Source organism: Oreochromis aureus, linkage group 17, assembly GCF_013358895.1.
Source record: "Oreochromis aureus strain Israel breed Guangdong linkage group 17, ZZ_aureus, whole genome shotgun sequence".
Taxonomy (NCBI): Eukaryota; Metazoa; Chordata; class Actinopteri; order Cichliformes; family Cichlidae; genus Oreochromis; species Oreochromis aureus.
The window spans coordinates 18,954,458-18,978,900 of NC_052958.1; the positions used below are offsets into that span (position 1 = coordinate 18,954,458).

At 42.5% G+C, this 24,443-nt stretch overlaps 1 protein-coding gene across 10 annotated transcripts in view; it reads left to right on the forward strand.

Moving 5' to 3' along the window:
- Positions 1 to 12,729: 12,729 nt before the first annotated feature.
- celf2 (cugbp, Elav-like family member 2) overlaps positions 12,730 to 24,443 on the forward strand; it is a 237,151-nt gene continuing 225,437 nt past the window's right edge. For 3 of the 10 annotated variants that reach the window (XM_039600906.1, XM_039600907.1, XM_039600910.1), the window contains exon 1: positions 12,732 to 13,726. In XM_039600906.1, the coding sequence (XP_039456840.1) occupies positions 13,674 to 13,726 (53 nt within the window). In that variant the 5' untranslated portion in view covers positions 12,732 to 13,673. Of the gene's footprint in view, positions 13,727 to 24,443 lie in introns of all 10 variants that reach the window. The other 7 variants (XM_039600908.1, XM_039600909.1, XM_031746367.2 and 4 more) reach the window with 5 other exon arrangements.

Genomic DNA, 24,443 nt, shown 5'->3' on the forward strand with positions numbered 1-24,443 from the left:
TTTGTCTGGTTGTTCACACTACAAATAAAATGTGGCAGCAAATGCGCTCTAATGTGAACGGTTCACGGCCCTCAAAGCGGCCCGCATGCGCAAAAGAAGACGTCACACACAACGCGCTGATTACGGAAGTAAAAGTGGCGGCTACAGAGCTAGCAGGTGTTGTTGCAGCAGTCTATCAATTTCTGCACAGTCGAAACCGACAGAATTTTGACAAATTAGTTAGAGAAAGAAGGACACTGAGAAAAAAGAGAGCCCGTGCTTTAACAATGGCCGCCATGCTTTTTCGTTTGTCTTCTCCGGCGCTGATAATTGGCGTCTGTCTTGTGTCAGTGACGTAAAAGACGGATTTAATGCGACATGACCATTCAAACAGCAGAAGCTTTCTAAAACATCAGATATGTATCGGATTCAGTACCACATACGAAAGTGACCCAGGATTTGTGCCGTTCACACTGTCATACCATGATCGGATATGGGTCGCATAGGGTCAGAAAAGTCGGATTTGATGCGCTTTTGCCTGCAGTGTGAACGTAGCCTTAGTGTGTTTATGAACTAAGCACCAACACACTTTCTGTCCATTTAAGGAGTGGCTATAATTGGTTTAGGTAATTAAAGAATCCCAAACGTGACGTCTAACAGACTGAGAAACTGTATAATATAATATAATAATAAAAACAAACTAATTATTTCTTCAAAAGACCAAAAGCTTAAAATGTTGTTCTGTTCACATTTTAAACTTTTTATTACAAGATTTATTTAAAAAAAAATAATAATAATAAAATAAAAACAAGCCAAAGGCAGCAGGTACAGGGAGAATCGACAAGCTTTACGGGAATTTGTTGATTTTTTTCGAAACTGTAGCAGTAACAATGTCCGTGGAGAGAGCGAGGTCACCGATGTTAACCAAGGGGCCTGTTGTTTTCAATACTTTTTACCCACTCAGATCAATGTTAACTGCAGAATGATGAACTCATGTTTAACATCACCGGGAGTCTATATCCATTATACCTCCATTAGGCTGTGAGCTAAATATAATTTTAACGTGCTCGATACTTAAATTACAGTGCTGAGGCTGAGCAGATGCATCGCCCCATTAATACGTTTTTAAAAAGGAGTATTGATAGCAAAGAATAAGCCTAATAAGATCATCTGTTTTATGGAAGTGTGTGGTGGGGTATCACTCTCCAGTTTCAGACATGTACAGCTGAAAACTGTCTCCTTCCTTTTGGACAAAACTCTCAAAGTGACCTTTACTGCTTTAATTTTTTATGATATTTTAAGGTGATGTGACCCTCTTCACAGAATGGCCTTCACATCCCCTGTTATTAGCCGTGATTGTTTTTCTACACAAGCCCTTCACTTCTTCCATTCCCACATTCTCATTCTCACTTCTTCACCCCAAACTCACCCGTTCACCCTTTGGCCCCTGCTCTCCCCTCCATAGTCGGCCTCCCGCCCCTCTCAGGTGGTGATTACCTATCGATCAGCAGTTCACACAATCATTTGGTCAAGGCTCTAATTGCGTTTTCTCTCTGTGTGGGTTACACAGAGAGGGGATCGATCATCAGCTAATGAGAGATGTTGGGCGGGGAGGTGGGGGGGGGAGATGAGGAAAAGGCCTGTTGTTCTAAGAAGAGGCTACTGTATATGAGCTCTAACCCTCCCCTCCTGTTAAATGCGCTTGTTGCCATCATTCCTACATCCCGGCTTCATTATTGCCTACGCAGTATCGACCTTAAGTCTGAGCTATCAATATCTTAACACGTGCACATGCACACATAAGGATTTATGTAGATGGTCTTTAGATAAAACCTGGAGGTGAGCAGCAATTTTGTAGAAAAGGGAAGACAAATAAAAACACCCTCAGTGATGTAAATGGATAGATTACTGTATGCCTTTGACTGGCACTGAAACCATCAGGGGTAGACTGTGAGTAAAAGTATGCTAGCAGCCATAGTATGCAAGCTTGAGAGCAGTGGTAGACTTCACCGCTTGCCAGCAAAGCATCTGTTTGAGACAATAAGAAGACACCTAGAACATGGTTGTAGCTTGCATTTCAGAGTTGTGATATGTGGCTCGCAGCTATGTGGTTGTTGGTTAGTGTCACTCTCAGCCAAAGGAAGCACCATCTGTGCAGGCAGAGGTTGCTGTCTTGTAAAATGAAGGAGTAGCATTTCTCAACATAAAATTGCCAAAGATTTAGGAATTTTCTATTACAAGATGCCAGAAATTCAAAGGAGTCATAATGAATAAGTAGATGATACTAGAAATTATTCCATGGGTTTAATTCTGAAAACTATTGTCAGGGAACACAGTTTAATGCTATATCCAGAAATGCAATTTAAATTTGTACTACGCAAAGAAAAAACATGAAAAGATCCAGAAATGCTGCCAGTTTCTTGGGCGAATTCAACACCAGCTACCCAATTAGGGTTAGGGTTTTGCTTTGTTTTACATACATGCTAAATAGGCATATTGCTAAGAAACTAGATGATGGTAAGTCAAATGAACTGTTAAACAAACCCAAACCCTAGCTGGCTCCCAAAACACCCAATGGATGTTAAGAGGTTGATGTCAAGCTCTGCTATCTGAATCATCATAAATACTCAAATAACTCAGGGTCCTTCAAGCTAAAAAGGTGAAGCATCATCTAGCTTGCTAAGTGAACACAAAGCTAACATCTGCAAGGTTATGGGGATTAGTGAACAGAGCGAGATAACTTGCGTTTATATGAAGGTCACATTTAGGCTGAACCATAAATTCAGGTTGTGGTGAAACATATGGTACCAATCAGGCTTTTCAGGAAAGGCCTTGCTCATTTTAATAAGGTCTGCCTGCATTCTGATTCATCCATTTCAAATATTTTTCATATTATGGCAAAAAAAAAATGACAAAGAGATCCTGAACTGCAACCTGACAAGAAGGCAAAAATAGCATTTGCTTTCCTCAGGGGCCGAATAGTTAGAGATTCTGCTAAAAGTATAAGTGCTGAAATACTGTGGAAAATGTCTATCCCAGACTTTTTTATGTCTTGCTTGCATCTGATTCAAAATAACTATAAGTACAACCTCACTGCTTCTATAGGATTTAAGAGGGTAAGCAGAAGTCACTTAATGCACTTGATTAATCCATCATGAGCAAGTGTGAGCATTTCTATAACAGCAGCACTTTTGTCAGTTTGCTGGACTTCGACATTCAGGTGTGTTAACACATTGCCACAATCAGCCAATTCACTCCAAGATCAGACCTTACAATGCTCAGAGAAATGGCAAAAAACTCAAAAGCTCCATCTCACACACTGCAGGCCTCAGTCTGTGCGTTACAAGTTCCTCACAGCACAAGTGGACAATGGCTGAACAAGTCTGGCTTGTTTAAAAGGGCTTCCAGAAGAAAGCCTCTTCTTTCTAAATGAACATGGCAGCTTAAGTCTACAAACTTGCATCTGAACAAACCACAAAACATCAGAAGCAATGTTCTTTGGAAGACGAGACCAAAGTGGAGATGTTTGGACATAATACTGCAAACTGAACACTAACTATCAAGCACAGTGGTGGATGGGTGATGATTTAGGCTTGTTTAGCAGTCACAGGATCGGGACACCTTGTGCTCATTGAGTTGACCATGAACTCCTATGTATACCAAAGTGCCTATATGACTCTATATGTGTGACAGCTAAAGCTTGGTCCGAATCACTTTAGGACAATAATCCCAAGCACAGAAAAAGAAAAGAATTAAGGTGCTGCAATGGCTCGGTCAAAGTCCAGACCTCAACCTGATTGAAATACTGGGCCTTGGGAGAGCTGTGCAGAATCAAATGCATGCAAACCTCAGTGAACTGAAGTAATGTTGTACAGAAGAGTGGCCCAAAATTCCTCCACAATGATGTGACAGACTGATAAAGTCACACAGAAAACAATTACTTCAAGTTACTGGATCTTAAGCTACTTAATACTAAAGTTACCGAATCATGGGATCGACTGAGTGTTCACAGCACTGCAGAGTCCTGTGAAAACCTTCTTTTTCACTTGAATTTATATTTTTTGGCAAACAGTAAACTGTTTGTTTCCGGATGTTCTATTTTGTCTTTGCAAACAATTTAAGGTGTAGATTTTAACTAAAAATGCTACAAATGATTCCATTCTGTTTATGTTTATGTCATATATGGTGTCAAACTGGTCTGACACTTTGTGCTGTTTGTTGCGTGTTTGAAAGGGTAACTATGAACAACGTGTGAAAAATGGTGTGAAAACGGCTTGAGATTATTGAAGTCTTATATTTCAACAGGAAGGGATTACTTCACAGCCAATTTTAGCATAAGAAATGACGGCCAGTAACTCGAATTAACGTACACGTGGCACCTGAGTGCTGCACAACAGAAAAGCTTGATATATCTGTTGTGCATGAATTATGTGAAGTGATAAAACTAAAGCAGTTGTCCTCCACTTGTGCTGTCTCAGCTGTTGCTTCCTCATCCGGTCATTTTCCTGTTCTGCCTTTCACTTTCTCTTGCTCTCTCTCTGGCTGCTGCTTTCAGTGAGCGAGTGGGCTGCATATTGATTTTGAGTGTTGAACTTTAGTGTGTGTGTGTGTGTGTGTGTGTGTGTGTGTGTGTGTGTGTGTGCGCGCACTTTTCTTTCCTCACTCTCTCTTTCACCCCCACAGACACAAACTGACGGAGAAGTTGATTAGGTGCAGCTCTAAATATATCCTCCACCTCTTCCACCACCACCTCCTCCTCCTCCTCTTCTTCCTCTTCCTCTCTTTCCTCTCTCTCCCTTTCTCTCGCTCGCTCCTTCACCCACTCGCTCTACCACACCGGTTCAATCGCTTATTCTCTGCATTTTCTCTTGCCCGATTCGCTTGGACGTTTCTCTGCCAAGCGCTTTCCCTTCCTCTCTCCATTTCCTTTCCACTCACTCTGAGCACATCATTTGTCAGTCCTCCCAAAAAAAAAAAAAAAAAGAAAAGGTTGGGGTACAGTGAGATGGAGAGCCATGGGCAGCGTTGCCAGGTTTGGCTGAAAATCATATGATAATTTGACAAATTTAGGAGTGATCGGAGAAACTTTTAGAACAGTGTCCGTTTTCCGAATTTCTGCACACATACTTTTGTTGCATACATTCCAACTTTCAACTATACTTTTTTTCCGCCTGACTCACCACTTTACCTGAATAAATCCCACACACTTACGCATGTATTCAGGAGTGCACAAAAGAAAACACTTCAATTTTCAAGAGAAGGAAAAAGGCTTGTTCCTTTGAAATATATGGTTTGCCACAAATAAGGTCCTTTACTTAAAAATATGGAATGATAATGTAAAAGTTGGGTGGCACGGTGGTGCAGTGGTTAGAAGTGTAGGCTCAAAACAGTAGGTAGTAGGACCTTTCTACTCTCCCTGAATCTGTGCGGAGTCCTACTCGCTTAGTCTTCAGGTTCAAAGACATGTATTTTAGGTTATTGAGTGATTTATAAATTGTCTGTAAGCGTGTGGTTCCAGTCTCTGTGTTAGCCTTGTAGGGGACCAGCAAACTGTCCCTGCTCCTTGCCTACGTCAGCCATGATACACTATGTTGCCAAAAGTATTTAGTCACTGCTCTCAGGAGCTCACCATGGTACCATGATAGGATGCCACCTGTGCAAAAAGTGCAGTCGTGAAATTTCCTCGCTACTAAATATTGCACAGTCCACTGTTAGTGGGATAACAAAGTGGATAACAAAGGATAACAAAGTGAAAGCAATTTGGAACAACAGCCATGAAGTGGTAGGCTTCATAAAATCAGAGTGGGGTCAGTGGATGATGAGGCAGATGGTGCGCAGAGGTCGTCAACTTTCTGCAGAGTCAAACACTGCGCACCTCGAAACTTCACGTGGCCTTCAGATTAACTCAAGAACAGTATGTGGAGAGCTTCATGGACTCACTCGGGCTTAGTTAGGTTGATTGAGATTCATCGTGCATTAACTGAAACATTGGCCACTCTGAGACAGCAGCAACAAGTGTAAACACAATGCTGACTTGTTGTCAATTCAAAAGTTGGTAGAGCAAATTTGTTAACAAGCAGATTTTTCTTTACACAAGCAGCAGATAATGAGCAACATTAGCATACACTTGAAGTCGTGTTTGTGCACATCTGACGTGTGAGTTCAGCATTCACTCTCAATTTAGTTCTGTACTCTACTCCGACTGTCAGTTGCAGAACTGGACTGGTAATCTGGCATATCGGGCATTTTCCCGGTGGACCGACACACAATTATTTATTTATTTGTTAAGCGATCGCGATGTGCCTCCTGGACCAAATGCCAGGGCTTTGTTCAGTTGCATTGCTAAATAGTTACTAAGTTTGTCTGCATCACATTGGTGCTGAGCAGGTAGTGGAAGGTATCATTTGAGAGCTTTTTCAGTTACCAAAAAAACAAACAACCAAACCAACAGCTGCAAGCTTGAAACAAAGCTAGTGAGAAACGTGCGAGTGAAGCGACCAGAAGTCGTGGGCTGTAAAATCAAAACAATTAGCGAGCTAATTGTACAACCAACGACACCTTTAAAATGGACAGAGAAAATGTTGTTTAGGAAAAAAGGAAAACACCATAACTGATGAATAACCAATGCAGTCATGTACAGGAGTTCAAATATTTGCAAAAGTTGTGTCTGTTTCGCACTCATGAATATGGATTGTAGCGCTTCCGGTTACAAATGCTACATCCACTTGAAGATGGAGTAGGCGGTGGTATAAGCCATAGGATCTTTGGATCAACAACAAAAACAAAGTTTTATTTTACTTCCTGTTTGTTTAGTTTCACACAGCTTGCTCGTTTATATTTAGTAGCAGAGCGTGGTTCCTGTTAAAATGCAATATCAGAAAGCTCCATTTTTGTAGCCCTTTCAGACAGTTTTGAACAGTTAGTTGCACAAACACAAAGTGTGCCTCTAACTGAGTTACATTCATTTCAACTCATGCTGACTGCAGTGGAAAAAAGGTGGTTTGTATCCATGTGCACAAACAAATGGATTGCATTTATCACTCCAAACACGAGATTGTGCTGGAATAACACATACGGTGCACGGGAAGCGTAAAAAATAAATAAATTAAAGTCCCGGTGAGTGTGTGTGTAAAGTGCAGCATTTAAATGGAGATTAGTTGAGATGATGTTAGAGATAGAAAGGGTCCAGATGGAAGAAAAGGAGCCAGTCTGTTTGTTCTGCATCTATGCTCGCTATCCTGGATGTAAACACAGCACACGTAGGCCTACTGCAATTTAGAACACTGATTGCAGCGTGGGACAAACAAACAAACAGGCTCACTGGGCCGTTCTCCTGGGCGTGTGTGTGCCACTTTGCGTCCCCCGATTTAAATCTCATTTGCCTTCTCCTGGTTTCTCTGAACGCCGTGGCTGATGCAGAGCCGAGCAGCCAAGCGCTCCACTCATTGTTTGAAGGGGGGGGGGGGTGTTCTCATAAACGAAGCATTTTTCAGACAATGAGCACGTGGGCGTATGGCTTTAGGCATATTTGACAGGATCAAATGACTTACACAGAAAAGAAAATTCTGTCGTTTATGAAATAATCCCCCTATACTTATTTCATCCACATCCTCTCTGCTGCTTATTTTTTCTCTCTTCTCCTCTCATCTTTTTTTTAAGTGGATTGAGGTAAAATGTGAATCTGTATTCAGTGGGTGGCTTTAAGATACACTCACTTTGTTTAGGTTTGAAATGCACATCACATATGCATGATGACATAAACCCTAAGGCTTGTCCAAAAATCTGCCCGTTTTTGTTGTTGTTGTTGTTTTTTTGTAAAATAAAGAAGCTCAGTGAAATACAATGTGTTTATCACGCTGATATTGTTTTGGCTCCGTCTGCGAACATGTGGTTTTGTAGTATTGAAAACATGTGTGTAAATACCTGACTGTGCGTGTGTGCCAGTAAGAGTCCGCAGGTTTGTTTTTTCTCTATCCCTTTCTGAATAATGGGATCAGTGAGTTCAAACGGGCGGTGACAGTGCGGGGTGTCTTTTCACACACAGGCAGCTGATTGTAATCATTTGCATACCTTGTTCACAGAGCTGCGGTACATGAGTGTGAATCCTGGTTTGTGCTGTGCTGCTGCACCTTTCTCACACTTTCCTGACTCACCTGTTTTGCCGTGGTGAGGAGGCTGTTATGATATTAAAAAAAAGAACAAGTCTACAGGATGCGTGTGCCTGCAGCCCAGTACATCCAAGAGCTTCACTGTTAGAGTGCCTACTACTGGTGATAGTAATTATGATGAGAGCAAAGGATAAGTTATGTGACCCGGGGTCCTTTTCATTATGCTGACATGTCTCATAGCTTCCCTCCGTTGCTAGCGCCTGCCAGTAAGGATGTGAGAGACAGATGTAAGCCTCAGCCTAATGATAAATGCTTACCTCCGTGAGCCTTAAGCAGCGTCAGTTACTTATCATATGCTGCGCAGCTGTATCACCTTTAAAACTGACTGCTACAAATGTCAGAAGAACATCTTCTGTTACAGGCCTACGAACTACATGAAGCTTTCATTCGTTTTAATTTAGATATTCAAATCGATTCTTCTTCTTATCCTTAGCATCCTCTTCTGCCACACCAATCCTCTGCATATCCTTCTTCACTACATCCATGAATCTTTTCCGTGGTCTTCCTCTTTTCCTCCCAACTGGCAGCTTCATCTTCAGCATATCCACGCTCCCTCTTCTGTGAATGTCCAAACCATCTCAACCTTTGTCCCTAAAACCCTGAGCCTGAGCTGTCCCTCTGATGTACTCATTTCTAATCCTGTCCATCCTGCTCACTCCCAGTAAAAACCATAACACCTTCAGCTCAGCCTCCAGCAGGTCTCACTACCATCTTGTAAACCTTCCCTTTCACTGTTGCTGCTATCCTTCTGTCAAAAATAAAAAAAATGTATTATATTAAATTTTACAGTTTATGTACAGAACAGCGGTATTGGTCATGATAAATTATGCTGTTTGTTTGCTTGCATTATTACCTGTGCAGTGGCAAACCACAAACCTGCTGTTATACAGTATAAATAACAAAAGCCGCTTTTTAAATGCATTTTTTTCCAAATTAATACTTTTAAATGAGCTGTACAGGATACTTGTGCTGACACACTGCTCATATCACCTCACCATGTACCTGTGCTCTTCTGTGTATTCTGTTCATCCCTGTACACACTGTGAGAGTTAACTGAGTGTGTATCCATCACACCTTGATAAGTCTTCTACACAAGATGTGTTTTCTTTCTAAGCTCCTCCAGAAGACTTCTTACTCATCGGTCCTCATCTCCATCGAGTGCATGTAAAAAATTAGAAGATATTTCATTATAGAAGAGGGTAGAAGAGATGACGCTAGCAGGCATATAGTAGCATAATGAAAAGGTTTCCATAGTCACAGAGTCTACATAGAGCGGAGGGTAGATGTTAATTTTATTATCAGAATAAAGGTTCTCTGTTGAACCCCAAACTGTGATCTTTTTCAACCCAGGTATATTGGTTTGTAGTGCCTACACCTGACAGAAAACAGGAAAACTCAAACAGAACGGGCATACCAGTCTTTAGTTATAGCATAGGGACTAAATGGCCTGTATTTGTATAGCCCTTTACTAGTCCCTAAGGACCCCAAAGCGCTTCACACATCCAGTCATCCACCCATTCGCACACAGTCACACACTGGTGATGGCAAGCTACATTGTAGCCACAGCCACCCTGGGGCGCACTGACAGAGGCGAGGCTGCTGGACACTGGCGCCACCGGGCCCTCTGACCACCACCAGTAGGCAACGGGTGAAGTGTCTTGCCCAAGGACACAACGACCGAGACTGTCCAAGCCGGGGCTCGAACCGGCAACCTTCCGATTATAAGGCGAACTCACAACTCTTGAGCCACGATCGCATAAAACTAAAGCCTCCGACTAAAGAGGCTTTAGTTTTCTGCAGTTTTAGTTCAAGCAGAACACTCACATTTGAACTGATTACTTCTTTGTCACTCTCCACAGCATTAATATTCATAGATTGTGGAGTAATGAGTGAAAACCCCCCAGTAAGCGAGAATAAGAATCAGCACCTCCATGTCTGAGGCCATGGAGGGTGGCATGCCCACTCCGGGTCAGGGAGGAGTCACTGCCCAAGTGGAGGAGTTTAAGTATCTGAGGGTGTTGTTCATGAATGTAGGGAGAGGGGAGTGAGAGATCAACAGGTGGATTGGTGCTGCAGCACCAGTGATGGTGATGCTATACCAGTCCATTGTGGTAAAGAGAGAGCTGAACGTAAAAGCAAACCTCTCGATTTACCGGTCAGTATATGTTCTTATCTTCACTCACGGTCATGAGCTCTGGGTGGTGCCTTGGCCATAGAGAGAGGGTGGGGAGCTCAGCTATCTGGGAGGAGCTCAGAGTAGAGCCGCTACTCCTCCACATTGAAAGGAGTCAGTTGAGGTGGTGCGAGTGTTTGACAAGAATGGCTCCTGAGCGCCTCCTGGGTGAGGTGTTCTGGGCATGTCCCACCGGGAGGAGGCCCCGGGTCAGGCCCAGGACATGCTGGAGAGATTATATCTCTCAGTTGGTTTGGGAACAGCTCGGTGTTCCCTTGGAAAAGCTGGAGGAGGTGGCTTGGGAGAGGGAGGTCTGGACTTCTCTGGTTAAGCTCCGGCCACAATTAAGCAGAAGAACATGGATGGATAGATGGACCATCTTTGCAACCAATTTCACCCAGCAACAGGAGCAACAGCTTCAAGTAACCACTTTTCGGCTGGTCAGGGAATACACATTTTTGCCTAGCAACTAAAGGTTGCCAGGGGGTTTCCAATCAGTCTCTAGGCCTAACTCACCGAGGCCTAAGGCATGTTAATGCAACACAAGTTGTTGACCTGAAATAGCTTGCAGGCTTTTCTGAGTTTTTTTCCTACTGAAATTTGATTTACCTGAATTTCTTGAAAACAATTAACTTTAATCAAGGTACTTTTGCCGCTTAAACCAGGATTGCTGGAAGTGGCTTTGCCGCTGCACCATTATCAATGTCCCACATTCTTTTTAAGTTGTGATTATTAACCAACAACATCACATAGCCACAAAATAAGACCAGTATTAATGGGAAAATTGTGTTATTGGTGGAGGATTAGTATAATCTCTGCCATGTTTTTCAACAAAATAACAGGAGAAAATCTGGTATTTTAAAAATGTAACTTGTACATTATGGGGCTGATTAGTTTCATTAAACTTAAATCACAGCAGCTGGAAATGATAACCCTCTTTTGACTAAAGTCACCCAGGCAGAACTGAATTGTTTGAAAGTGAAACATTTATTTTAATGATCACAAATTCAATTTTTTGTAACAGTAATTGTATTTTATCAAAACAAAGCTGAAAGAAATAAAAAAAATGAAAGAAATTGTGAGATATTTTTGGTGATTTTGGAGCTTATCCCTGAAAATAATGGCTTTCATCGGTCATAATGAAGTTCACAAATCAATCGATTGTATTAAGAGTAGTGCCACCAACATTGCTTACCTTTGTTGATATTTTAGAAACACACAGACATAAAGGTTTTTTTTGTTTTGTTTTAAAGCTTTAGAAAGAAAAAATGTGAAAAATTAATGAAAAAGTCAAACTTGCCTTTTTTCTTTTTGGCATTTCCGGCTTTGACTTGATAGCAAAAGCTGACAGAGAGAGAAACTGACGGGCAAAGTAAGAGACTAAGGCAGGCCTGCTGCTCAAGGCCCATGCACCCAAACCGCTTGGCTATCATGTCACCAGAAACATTTGAAAAAAGCTTTAAAGAATTGTAAATTAAATTATTTAAATCCAACTGTCAATGTTATGCAGGCATTGACACCGACACCAACGGCCACTCTGGTAAATATGGTGCTTGCCGACATGATTTCCATGCAGAAATGGAGAACTATGCTGTGCCTGGTGTGTGCGAGCATCAGTTTCTATATGAGCACGCGACAGAAATAGAGACAGAGGAAGAGGAGCGCGATGCTGTCAGCTCTCTCCATCCTCCTCCTCTCCTTCCTCTGTGAAGCAGATGTCCAATTGAGTCTATTTAAAGCCAGTGCAGTATGGCTGCTGATGCTGAGAGCGCCGGGCTGTAGCATTGCATTACTGTTATGTCTTACCTACAATGTACTCGACTCTAAGCTTCAATTCTTTGCTTCCACGTGAATTAGCTTTTGTGCTCTGGAAATTACCTCCTAGCTCATTATTACGACGGGAAACCTTGCAACCTCAATTTTAGGAACTTGGGGGGTGAAGGGGCTTCAACTTTAGATGATGGATCCCATCTGATTACAGAAGGTTTAAACAGTTTGTTGGACAACTAAAAGGGTTTTTTTTTTTTAAAGCTTATTAAACTGAAAGAAATGTCTCATTCAAAAGTTTTTTTTAAACAATCTAAAATTAAATGGTCGCAGTTTCCTGTCAAAATGACTGTTGTGTGACTAATATCATGACCCTGAAGAAAACAAACAGCTTGTGCAGGAGTTACAGTAGTTTTTGCAGACTTTCAGTCTCACTCTGTTCTGTTGTCCCAGACCATTATCTGCAACACTTATGTCTCGTCTTTTTTCTTTTTTTTTGTTCCATCAGGTCTCATCTGTTTTTTTTTTTCTCGCTCCCCCCCAATGAGCAAACAGATAGGAGCCCAGAAGAGGTGGGACTTGGCCATTGCCTTGTCAGTCTTTGCCATAGATGACGCATCTGCTGCCATGTCAAGTGGAGGGGAGGGGTAGAGAAAAAAAAGCAGTTATCAACAGGATGTGGTGGTGTCAGACAGGAAGTCGGTGCTGACGGGAGTGTGCAGAGATCATCGCAGCCATGCTTTGCAGGCTTGTGTTGAATACTTCATTGCAACATTTCACCCAACAATTCTCTATGGATAATGCATCAAACCGCGTGTTGTTTCTTTATCTCTCTAACATTAAAAATGATCAAGTAAAAATTGACAAATTTAATAATTTAACGGCCTTTCTATAATTTCAGGTTTGATAAGTGTCCCGTGCAGTTATAGCAGGAATATCCAGGCAAACTATGATATTTAATTCTTGCATAAAGTGTTTTCTTTGCTTTTTCTTTTCTTTTCTTTTGAGAATCTAACTGGTTCTCAGTGTAAACAGCAGGTCATTTCTCTCATATTTGCCTCATAAAAACTCAAACAACTAAAATTGAACACGTCGTTCCCATCGATATAAAATCCATCCTCGGAGGTTTAACACCAAAAAAGTAGTTTTCAGTGAGAACACTTGACAGTGAAAATGAGGTGTATAAACTCCAGCTTGTCCTTGTGTACTGTTTGAAGATGAAAATGAATAAATGAGTTTCTCAGGTAGGATTTACCCTCCTCTGCTGTACATCTCCAGCATTTCCAGCAGAAGCCCGCCTGCCTGTAAGAGAGGAACCGAGGAAGCTCGGGAGACGCGTCTGCAGAGCGCAGGCTTTGTACAGGAGGGGGCGGAGAGAGAGAGAGAGAGAGAAAGAGAGAGCGAGAACGAGAGAGAGAGAGAGAGAGCTGTGACAGCGCTCATCACCCACTGAACAACCAGGACGGGTTGCATCCGAGCAATCGCTGTCATTCGCTGACGGAGTTTACAGCCTTTGCGCCGCTTTTTCTTTCGATCTTTTTCTGCCGCACCCCCTCCCTCTCCCGGTGCTGCCCAGCCAGTCGACCATGGTTTCTATAATTTCAGACCTGGACCCTCTGAAAAGCTGGAACGTGTTAAGGTAAGCGCCCGGCCAGTTTCTCCACAGCCTCGACAGTCCGCTAGCAGAGAGGGGAAACGGAGACAGGAGTGCGGTGTGTGTCTGTCTTTGCTTTTCTTTCTTTCTTTTTTTCTGGAGAGAATGAGGGTGGGACGCAGCGCAGGCGGGAGGTCGCCGCCTTCTCACCATGGCAGTGGCGCTGCGGTGCGTAATTACGCACGCTTTGCGCCGTTTGGCTTTAATGTGCCGCGACTACGGCGCTCTTGCCACTTTCTGAGCTCCTCTTCCTCCTCTGCTGCGCTCTGTCATGAGGCTGACGCGCACGAGCTGCCGTGTGTCCACGTACATCTCATTAACCTCCGCTGCTGCCCCGCGCGGCGTTTCATCACCAGCCGTCATCCCCAAACTTTCCTCCATTTCAGACTAGAAGTAAGAATAACACCCATTTATCACCCCCTCCCTCGCCCCCCCCCTTGCTGATGTGGTCCCTCCGAACTCTGAGGAGTCTCGCGCTTTGCCAGAAAAAAAAAGTATACCCCTCCAGGAATTTATCTTGAAACATTTACTCATGGCTGATTGCCTGCCTGCTCCAGCGCGCTTTAGAGAACATTAAATTTTATCTCTACTGCTGCAAAACATGTTTTCAACAACACAGCCCGTTTACTTCTTGGCACGGAAGGCGTTCCACGATACACACTTGATTCGCTGAGCCTCACGTGAGGTCAAAGGTTAAACTTCCCCTGGCTTCCCTTGCCGTTAAACGGAACACTCTCTCCCCTTTTCTGTCAAACACCTATTAGGCTCATAGGCAGGACACTAGGCTCTGTCTCGGACCTGCAAATCACTCTGAATACATTCACTGTCATTAAGCATCTCAGCAGAAAAAGCCTATGAATTTAAATGCTGAAATTTAAAAGGCCTTGTCCCTGAATATTTCAGCCATTTGATAAATAAGTCATTATTCCCTCGACAGAGTCGGAGGTAGCAGCCGGGACTATCGCAGATTCTATTTTAGAGACTGGGAGAGGAGACAGAACCCTCAGGACCCTCAAATTATTCTTTTAATGCTGCATCTCCTCTCTTTTATCATTTTTTTTTTATCCCCTCACCCCCACCACCTCTTCCATCCCACCACCATAATCCACAAATCCAAAATAGAAAATGAGCGGAGCAATGTAGAGCAGGCACATTTCGGTGAACTGCTGACGGACTGGGAGGGGGGGGGGGCAAGTGATGTCATTTCCAAACAGGCGGTGATGACCATTCAGGCTGAGAAATAGGGCATGCAGTTGACCCAGCGCACACAGACTCACACTCGCTCAGAAATAGCCACAGCAGACACTTTCTCTGTGGACGTGCTCTTCCTCTCCTCTCGGTCTGTTTGCTTAACTGGGACACTTCTCATGGCAGCATAAAACGCTTTTAGTTCGTTTTAGCCGCTGCTTGGCTTATTGGCCTCATAGCAGCCATTTTGGCTCAACAGGTGGGAAGCCAAAGGTCAGCGAGAAGGTGAAAGTTTTGGGATTCAAATGGGCGAACTTTTGCACAGTAATCTCTGCACCGGTTTAGTTTAGCTGGAGTTCGATCAGTCGGTATAAGAGAAACGAGGAAAAGGCAGGCAGAGGGAAATGGTGTGAGGAAGGCAAGAAGCAAGAAGAGACGGGAGTATTTACCTCCCCTCTGGCTCTTGTCTTCTCTCTTTATTAAACCTTTGTTCTTCCAGATTAGAGGCAAGAGCAGCTGTCCCTCTCTTCAAAGACGATGCATCTTAATAAAGACCAGCTTATCGCCGGGCCCGACGCTCACACTCTCTCGGGGTCACAGTCATACATACACACGCACAGTTACATCCGCCAGTCCTTCACGCACGCGCGCACACACACACACACACACACACACAAACAAGCACTTCTCAATCGTCTACCATAATGAAGCGCCTCGGCAGCGTTCTCGCCGCTGTTTTCTCCCTAATGAGACTCACCTCCGTCACGCTCAGACACACACGCTTCATACCGTAACCACGGCAGTGTGAAGACGGCACGTGTGTGTGTGATTTGCGTCAAACAAAGGGAAGCGATGAGGAGCGCTTACTTGGATGTCATTTCCTAAAAATTTACCACGTGGCTAAAACCCCAATTTCTGTCTGAGCGACGACTGAGCGATCCTCGGTTAAGATTTATGAAGCCAAATAACAAAAACCAAAACAATAAATGTCATTTCAAAGATTTTGTTACAGCAAACTAGCCAAACACATGAGAAAGATCTCACCGCTGAAACACAATTAAGCAGCATCATATGCATATTAGCAGAATTGGCTGATTAATGCGGCTGCTGCCGAGTCTGATTTTAGTTTAAATGCAATATGAAGTTAATGCAAGTGACAAATGTGTGTTCACGCGTGCGATCATCAGCAGGGCGTGTCTGCTCTTCTGAATTCAGTCATTCTGCTGTCTATAAGACAGAAGACACACACACACACAGACAGACACACACATGTTCCTGCTTGAGCATCACGGATGGATGTTGGAAAATCAGCCCATGCCTCTCACAGTGCACGTCACATATCTGAAGTGTAGTTGAGTTATTCCATAATGAGAAACAGCATGCATATTAATTCCATCTGATTGCATCCAGCTACCACACACACACACACACACACGCGCGCGCGCACGCATGTCAAAGACGAGGTGTGCTCCATATTCAATTAGGGAGGGGAAAGTGGGGAGCTCAGGTTTTTATTCTATTACCACGCGGATGAAATATTGCCGCATATTCAGAGACTGGAAGTTAAAGATAAATAAGCCAAACTAGAGGTTAAGTTGCGAAGCGAGTATGTGTATTCAGCACTAATATGAAAACGAGTCTTCATGTTAAAGTCTCAAACCAAAAATAAACCGAGAAAACTCCACCATCATTCCTTCACTGCTCCGTCTCATCGGGGACCGTTTTCATCCACTCATTTAAATCCGTATGCAGGTCCTGCAGTCCGAGTGCGCTCCGAGGGAGGCTGGGAGGCGAGAGTACGGGAGGTCGACAGAGAAAGGGGGCTTGACCTTTGACCCCGCAGTGTTGGTTTTAATTAATCCACTTAAAGAGTTTGTCCGCTTGCATTATGTGTCGCTTTATATCCCGCCGGACTGCGAGGAGAGTCGCAAATCCATCCGCCTAATTACCAAGACCACTGCTTGAATCTTTAAATCCCCTCTGATAGTGTGTGTGAGTGCGGCATGAGAGAGTGTGTATTGCTGCTTTATCTGGACGCTGGACCTTTCCACCGTTCAGGATTACACTGGTTTTAACTGAAGGGTCAGAGCGAAAACCGTTTTTTCTGGGAAAAGGCGCCCTCTGATATTTCCAGACCGGAGCAGCAGATAGGACGCAGCTTTATCTTTTAAACTCGAGCAAGTTTTCCAGCGTTTACCTCAGAATTTCATCCTTTTTTGTGGTGGAAAAAAGCTTGTCACGGGACACCGAAGTCATTATGCTCATCGAGGCAGGCATCACTTCATCGTGAGAGTCGTACACAGCTAATTTGCTGATGTTGGAATCTGAATCAAAATACAAAATCGGGCTGAACTCCTTCCAGCCATCTCCCTCCCTATCTTTCCATCGCTGCATTTGTTGGCTTATTTAATCGTCTTTGAAATTTTTCCATTGAGACGAGGGAGGCTTCTGCTCTGATTTGCTCCCCAAACCCCAGTGTTTACGGTTGCATTTGATGCATGTTGAATAATGACACGGATTCGCTCATGTGGAATCCTAACAAGCTGTCTTCAAGGCGTTCTCATCGGCTTCTGACAAAGATCAGCTCAGAGGAAAGACCTCGAAAGGTTCCGGCGAGCACTGCAGCTTCTCAGGTGGCGCTGGGGCTTGTTCGATTTGAAGGAGGGATGGAAGTCAGATGCGGGATGAGTGATATTAATGAGAGAGGGCAAATTTAAAAAAATAATAAAAAAGTTTAGTCACCATTTGTTTAAAATGCACCATGTGTTCGCTCAGTAAATACTGCTGTCTAGGCTTTTTTCTAATTCGTGTGTGTGCGCGTGCCAAACGATGCACTCCAACCATCACACTGATACAAGGAAAAGTGACAAGTTTAAATGAAAGTGATGGCAGCAGAAGGGAGGGTCGGTGGGATGCGGGGCAGACTCAGAATCCACTCTCTGTGTCTCACAGCTGTCTGTCAAGCCTTTGTAGCGGAGAAGAACAATACAGCACTCAGCGTCTGAGTGACGGAGGCGTACGGGGCGGGCTGAAGGAGAATGAAAGGGAGGGCTGAGTTTCTCCGAACCAGCCCCTGGAATCAGCAAGAGATAATTATATAGCTGAGCAAAAAGAGTGCGTCACAAAACACAAAAGAGACAGAGGGAAGATGACAGAGGGAGAGAAGAGGACTAGAAAAGCTACAGAGGAGCAGGAGAGCCTAGAAATTAGGAAAGAGAGGAGGGAATAACGATGGAACGAGGAGGCAAGAATCCTCCAGGGCAGGTGTTTGTTATGGAGAAGACTGCATTTTATAAAAAGTTGGATATCAGTAATTCTCTTCCATCTCTGATATGAAGGGATATTTTAAACATACGGCTTTTCACAATATGGGATTTGCATTAGCGCAGATCTCACTGCTCCTTAACTATAATGTATTAAGATACCGTGCTACCCATCAGAGATAAATACTCTGTTTTTCTCTATTTAGAATGTATTTGACAGTGATAGTTTAATTGATTTGCATACAGAGAGTATTATATTACAAATTTGATAGATTTAGCTGTTAGTTATACTAGAAGTAATAATAGATTTCATTAGGTTCGGCAGTAAAATCCTGAAATGTTTAGAGGATAAATGTGTACGAATGTGAAGTTTCAGCGCATTTGTTGTTAAAGTACAATTTCTGTGTACGAGTATCAGAGGAGACGGAGGGATAAAATGCACAAATTTTACAATGTGCTGCATATCAAAGCGTTCGGGAGTCGTTCCCGCGCCTCCTCCTGCCATCAAAGTCGAAAACCTGAGCACTTTTTTTGGCCTTTTAGAAGTTTATATTTCAGTTGCAACCCTGCATCATTCGCAGCCTTTTGAACAGCGTGCTCACAGGCTACAGTGTGTGTCCTTTGTGTGTGTGTGCGCGTGTGTGTGTGTGCGTGTGTTTGCGCGGACTCTCTGTTCCCGTCCTGTCCTTTGCAGTTGTTGTCGGCTTCAGCATTCGTTTTGTTTGATTTCTTCCAAAAGTAAGATTACCTACCGCAGGCTTACAGATGGCACACACACACACACACACACACACACCAACACACACACACACACACACACACAGAGGACATTGTCTGTCTCTTTAATGTTATTTTTGACTAAAACAAGTGTTGTTGCCTGTCACGGCATATGCAGTAGCTGCTTCTTTTTCTTTTTTCCCCCCCGCAACAAAGATCAGCTTAGTCAACAGCAGCCGCAGGGATTTAAAACGCAACTGTAACACACACCTCACATGACTGTGTGTGTTTGTACTTGTGTTACTCATGTTGTGGGGACACGCATTTTTAACACAGTCGCATAACTGCTTAAATTTTAGGGTGAAGCCTTGGCAAAGAGGAGGCTTGGGTTTTGTCAGGAAGAAGTTGATTTAAATCAGTGTAATGTTCTCCTGAGTGTTTGTGTGTGTGTGTGTGTGTGTGTGTGTTCGTAAAGTCACCGTATAATCACTGAGTATGAGGTAACGTGCATGTGTAAATCAAAAATGTCGAACAAATTCAAAGCCGTTTCTTTTCTTCGTTCCTGTTTTTTTCTTTTTTTGTTGCTTTTCTTTCTTTTTCTTTCATTTCTGTCCGTTTCTTTTTCTTTGATTATTTTTTTGCCTGTCCACCGTTTTTCTTTTTCGTTTTTACTCTATTTTTTTTCCTTTTAAAGATAAATTTGCATGTTTTTTAAGTCCATACATGTTTATATCTTTAACTGCTCTTTGCAACCTATACATTTGTCTCGGACATGCACGCGCACACACACACACACACACACACTTAACACCACTGGCCCTAAGTGACAAATCTGTTTAATAATGCACCACCTGGAGCATGGCTTTCTTTCTTCATGTCTTTCTTTCTTTCTCTCCTTCTGTTACCAACTCTCTCTCTCTCTCTCTCTCTCATGCACACATACACTAATCATTCCCTCTGGCTGTATTTTACTGCTGTACTTTGTTATAGTCTTATTCTCAAAGGTACTGCTGTCATGTGCACCGCGGCTGGGCCCATAAAGAAGCTTTAAACCAGTGTGAGTGTTTCCTCCACTGACACACAACTGTCTTTATTCCGTATGGCTTAAGAGACACAGGAAGTACAGAGCACACTCCCTCCTCCACCTTTCCTTTTTACATCCTTTTTTTATTCTCTTTTTAAAAATTTCTCTTCCACCTCCACGGCAGAGTTCACCCGCTCTCCCTTTTTTTCTCCCCCCTTCTCCCCCTCACAGTGATACTCTACAAGTACATAACCAGGGGGAAAAGAGGAAGGTGATCAGGGAGTGAAAGGAAAACGAGAGAAAGACTGGAGGATGGGGGGAGGTGAGGGGGGAAAATAGATCTTGTCTGAATAAATAAACAGCTTTTCCTCGCAACCAAAAAGAAAAGCTAAGCTGGAAGAGGAGAGCGGGAGGGAGGGAGGAAAATAGGAGGAGGAGGGCTGAGAGGTGAGAGTCAGTGAAGGAAAGAAAAACATTGGCACTCTGCCTGGTGGAAATCAGGAAAAAAGGAGATAATCTCTTTGTGTGTGTGACTGATGGATGCTTGAAGCGAAGCAAAGCAAAAAAAAAAAAAAAAGAAAAAGTAAAAAAATAGAGACAACGCATAACCAGAGGCCAAAAACAAAACTGACCGAGTATAGTGCGAGTTTGGTTTGCAGGGGTCACGCCAATAGGTCAGACTGAAACTGTGCAACACCAGAGGCTATCTGTAAAGGAAATCATTATTCGTCTTGTAGATGGATATGTTCTCAATTTACTTTGGCATTTATTTTGAAAAATTAACTTTAAAAGTTAATGATAAACCAATAAACGTGGCAGATGACAGCAGAATGATTACATATTGGTTAACATGGCGTATGAAATGTAGTGTGCTTTAGTGTTCCCAAAGGGAAATTTCTATTGCCCCACATAAAAAAAACACAAAAACCCCTCCTTTTATGAATGAGGTTTAGTATGGAGAAAGGTTAAATTTAAAACATGCTGTATAGCAGTGCAAAAAAAAAAATTGACTGTCAGCAGCTTCATTCCAGAAAATATCCGAACAAGCTTTCAGAAGCCTGCATCGGTCACACTGCAGAGAGAAAATATAGAGAGGATGAGAGGGAGAGCTAATGAATTACGGGTGGCCTATGAATAGAAAAAGAGAGAGAAAGAGAGAGGTCCACGCTCTGTGCTTCTTTTCCTCCTCCTGGGTTATGGAAGTGTCACGCTGCGAGTGTTGCCATGCAGATGGTGACCCTGGAGTGTTGCAAAAGGAGGGGGGGAAGAGGAGAATTAAAAACAGAGAAAGCTCGAGAGGGAAAAAAACAAAACTAAATGGAAATGGAGACGGGGGGATTGCTTTTGTTTTGTTTTTGTTTTTATTAAATAAAAACCGTCTGAACAGAACAGGAAGTCATTTGATTGACTGCACAGGTTCGACAGGCATCTTTAATCACAGTCATGATCACTGTCAACTGAAACTGTTTAGGTTTATGAAGGCACACCAGCTGCCAAATTTGCCCTTAGATAAGTAGTGTTTTGTTGAATAATCATCGAATCATGATGGAGGCAGAGAAAAACTTGTTTTCCTCTCCTGCTTCCAAACAGGAACCATAGTTGTCATTTAAACCCCCGACACAGGTAGGGTGACACAGGACTTGGTTCTAATAAAGGAGATAAATCAGAGCAGAGACACGATACTGGGCGTTTACACGTTTTATTCAGTGTATGCCATTGAACACATCTCACGCACAGGCATACATGCTGTTGCAAAGGGAACAGCACTGCAGGGTGGAGTCCATATAGCAGGAATCTTGTATGATGTAACCGCCGGGGCTGATTTGCTCCATACTCTGAGCAAAAGAAAGAAGCCCTCCATTTACCAGATTCTACTGAACATTTTGAAAACCTGGTTGAATTTTGCATTTTTAACTTCTTAACATCTACCAGGTCATTGGAAACCCATCTAGAGTTATGGGTAGGGACTGGTTCTGGTGAATGGTTCTCCCCTTTTTATAGAATATTTGCCTGTTTTTAAAAAATCCAAATGAAAACAGAAAATGTAAAAGCAACTTGCCTTTTTAGCATAAAACAAAACCCAACCCTAACCATAGGCAGGTCAACCATGACCCCATTGATGTCAAGAGCTTAAAGCAGATTGATGTACTAAAATAGATTTCTACCTCGTGTTTTGTGTTTTAGTGATCACTTTTATTTAAATACTTCCACAATTTAAGACTGGAATGTCTTTCACCTTTGCCCAGTAGTATGAAAACATTTAGATTCTAAATTTTGGGGGCCATTGGAATTCTTGAGACATCCATCCCCTTCTTGCTATCTTAGACTTTAACTGGAATCCCAATTGAGTCACGTCCAAATTATGTTCAGGTCAGCTAAAGCCCTTTTCCGCTGCCCCAAATGAATGCACACAAATTGCTAATTATTATTATTATAATTATTCTGTCATCAAGTCGTACCTTTTTTCTCCAAGTTCGACTTATCATTGACTCTGTTTTAGAGCGAGTCCCTTGGGGAGACCTCCAGATATTGGGTCCTTAAAGTTGATGATCCCACAGTGCCTCAGGCTATTTGTTGGGTTCCTAGCACAGTTTCCGAGTACTGGGTACACTTTCCTGCTGCGGGAGGCGACTGCCATTGGGGAATACCACTTGAATGCCAGGACCCAAGAAAAATGGTACCTTTGTGTGAAGGAATTAATGTTCTTCACTAGACTTGTCAGACATTTTAACGTTCTGGCTGATTGGTTTATGTTTATGTTAATATAAGAGTCCTTGTTATTGCTGAGATAATTGCAAAGCTCTCATGTTGAATGGTCAAAATGAAGTGAAAATGAAAACAGTGTTATACCTGACTCAGATTAAAATCAAGGTGTTGTTGTTAATCCCGTTATTTTACACACAATTTTACAGCGTTTTGCCATGCAGTCACAGCAGAATGCTTTTATGTCATGTGGTGCTAAAATGCTTACAGTATGTTAGATATGAATTATTTAACTTTAGACAGAAATGCCATTTTTAATTTGGAATATTATTGCAACATACGTCTATTGTGAATTAGGGCAGTGGTTTTAGCATTAAAGCCGCAGAATTTCATGGTGCAGTAAGACTGTTTGGGAGCCTTTTGCTCTGTGGACTTCAAGAATGGAAATTTTAGGCTTTCAAAACTCACTGTTGGAGTTTCAAGAAATTCACAATCATCAAAAGACGTTTCTAGCTGAAAAAAGGAAGTGGGGGGGAAGCAGCATTCCTATTGCAACATTTTGCATTGTGACACATTTCTGTTGGAGCTGTGCTATTATTGGCTAGCTTATGGGGACATGACATTGTTATCTTTGGCAGTCAGTTGGCTCTGAGGTAACTCACTGATTATTTAATGGACCTTAACAAGACATTTTTACAACAACTTTAACTTCAGGTCACTGGCTGTATGTGGGGTTTGACAAATATTAGAAACACCTCAAAGCTACAAAGTGCAGCTTTAAAAATAAACCTAACCACACGGCTGAAGCTGAACCTCTCTGTTCTTTTTATGTTGTCCACCCACTGCACTATTCAGTGAAGAATACTGACTCACTTCACTGCAACAAGTTTTAAAGCAGCGTGCTGCTGTGCACCGAGCTGCCTTAGTTTTGCTTGACCTGGATGAATTTGGCTCTTGAAGACCAAAAAATTGGATGGAGATGGAAATGTCACGGGGGTGTGAGGGTGGGGGAGCTGATGGTAAAGAGGAGGAGAGATAAAGGAAACGAGACGCTGTTACTGCAGCTGCAGAAACTGTGTGTTTTTATGGGAGTGGACTGTTGCCTAATGTTATTCTCACAGTCGGATGACAGAAGAAAAGGCCCCAGAGCCATCCTGGTCATTATATTACACCTCATACTGTGTGGTGTGTGTCTGTGTGGAGAACAGATATGCATATCAAGTAGAAATGTCACCTTTTCCCTTTAGAATTTTTTTTAAATTTATATATATTGTGTATACATATATTAAATAAAATGTGTTTTGTCATCTAAAAGTCAACCATACAGTATTCTTCCTGTTTTAAACGCATATTTATCTCCAGCATAAAAGCTCTCTGAAGAATGAGACCTTTCTACATTTACTTAGGCCTCTAACAGCCTTTTGATAGATTAATGTGTGAAGGCATGGGATAAATCCAGAGTAGTGAACTTTTTTCTTACTTTCGAACACCTTGCCTCACTAACACTGTTAGCTCTGCTGTAGCTACAATGCTGTTAGCTTAAAAATAGGTAAGTCTATTTTTTCCGGCAACAATAAGCTAATAAAGCTGTTTTCTGAATAGAAATTCTTAGAAAAGGAACTTTCACCTCGAGTAGTTAGCTGCTATATCGGACATCTATCAACTTGTCCATGTTAGCAGGTAGACCACCAGTAAATTGCTTGGTTATAATTATGAGCATTTAGCTAATGTTAGCTCAGCTGTTAACAAGGATAAATTGCTCCTAATGTAGAAAAATATGATATAATACATGGACATCGTTAGGTCC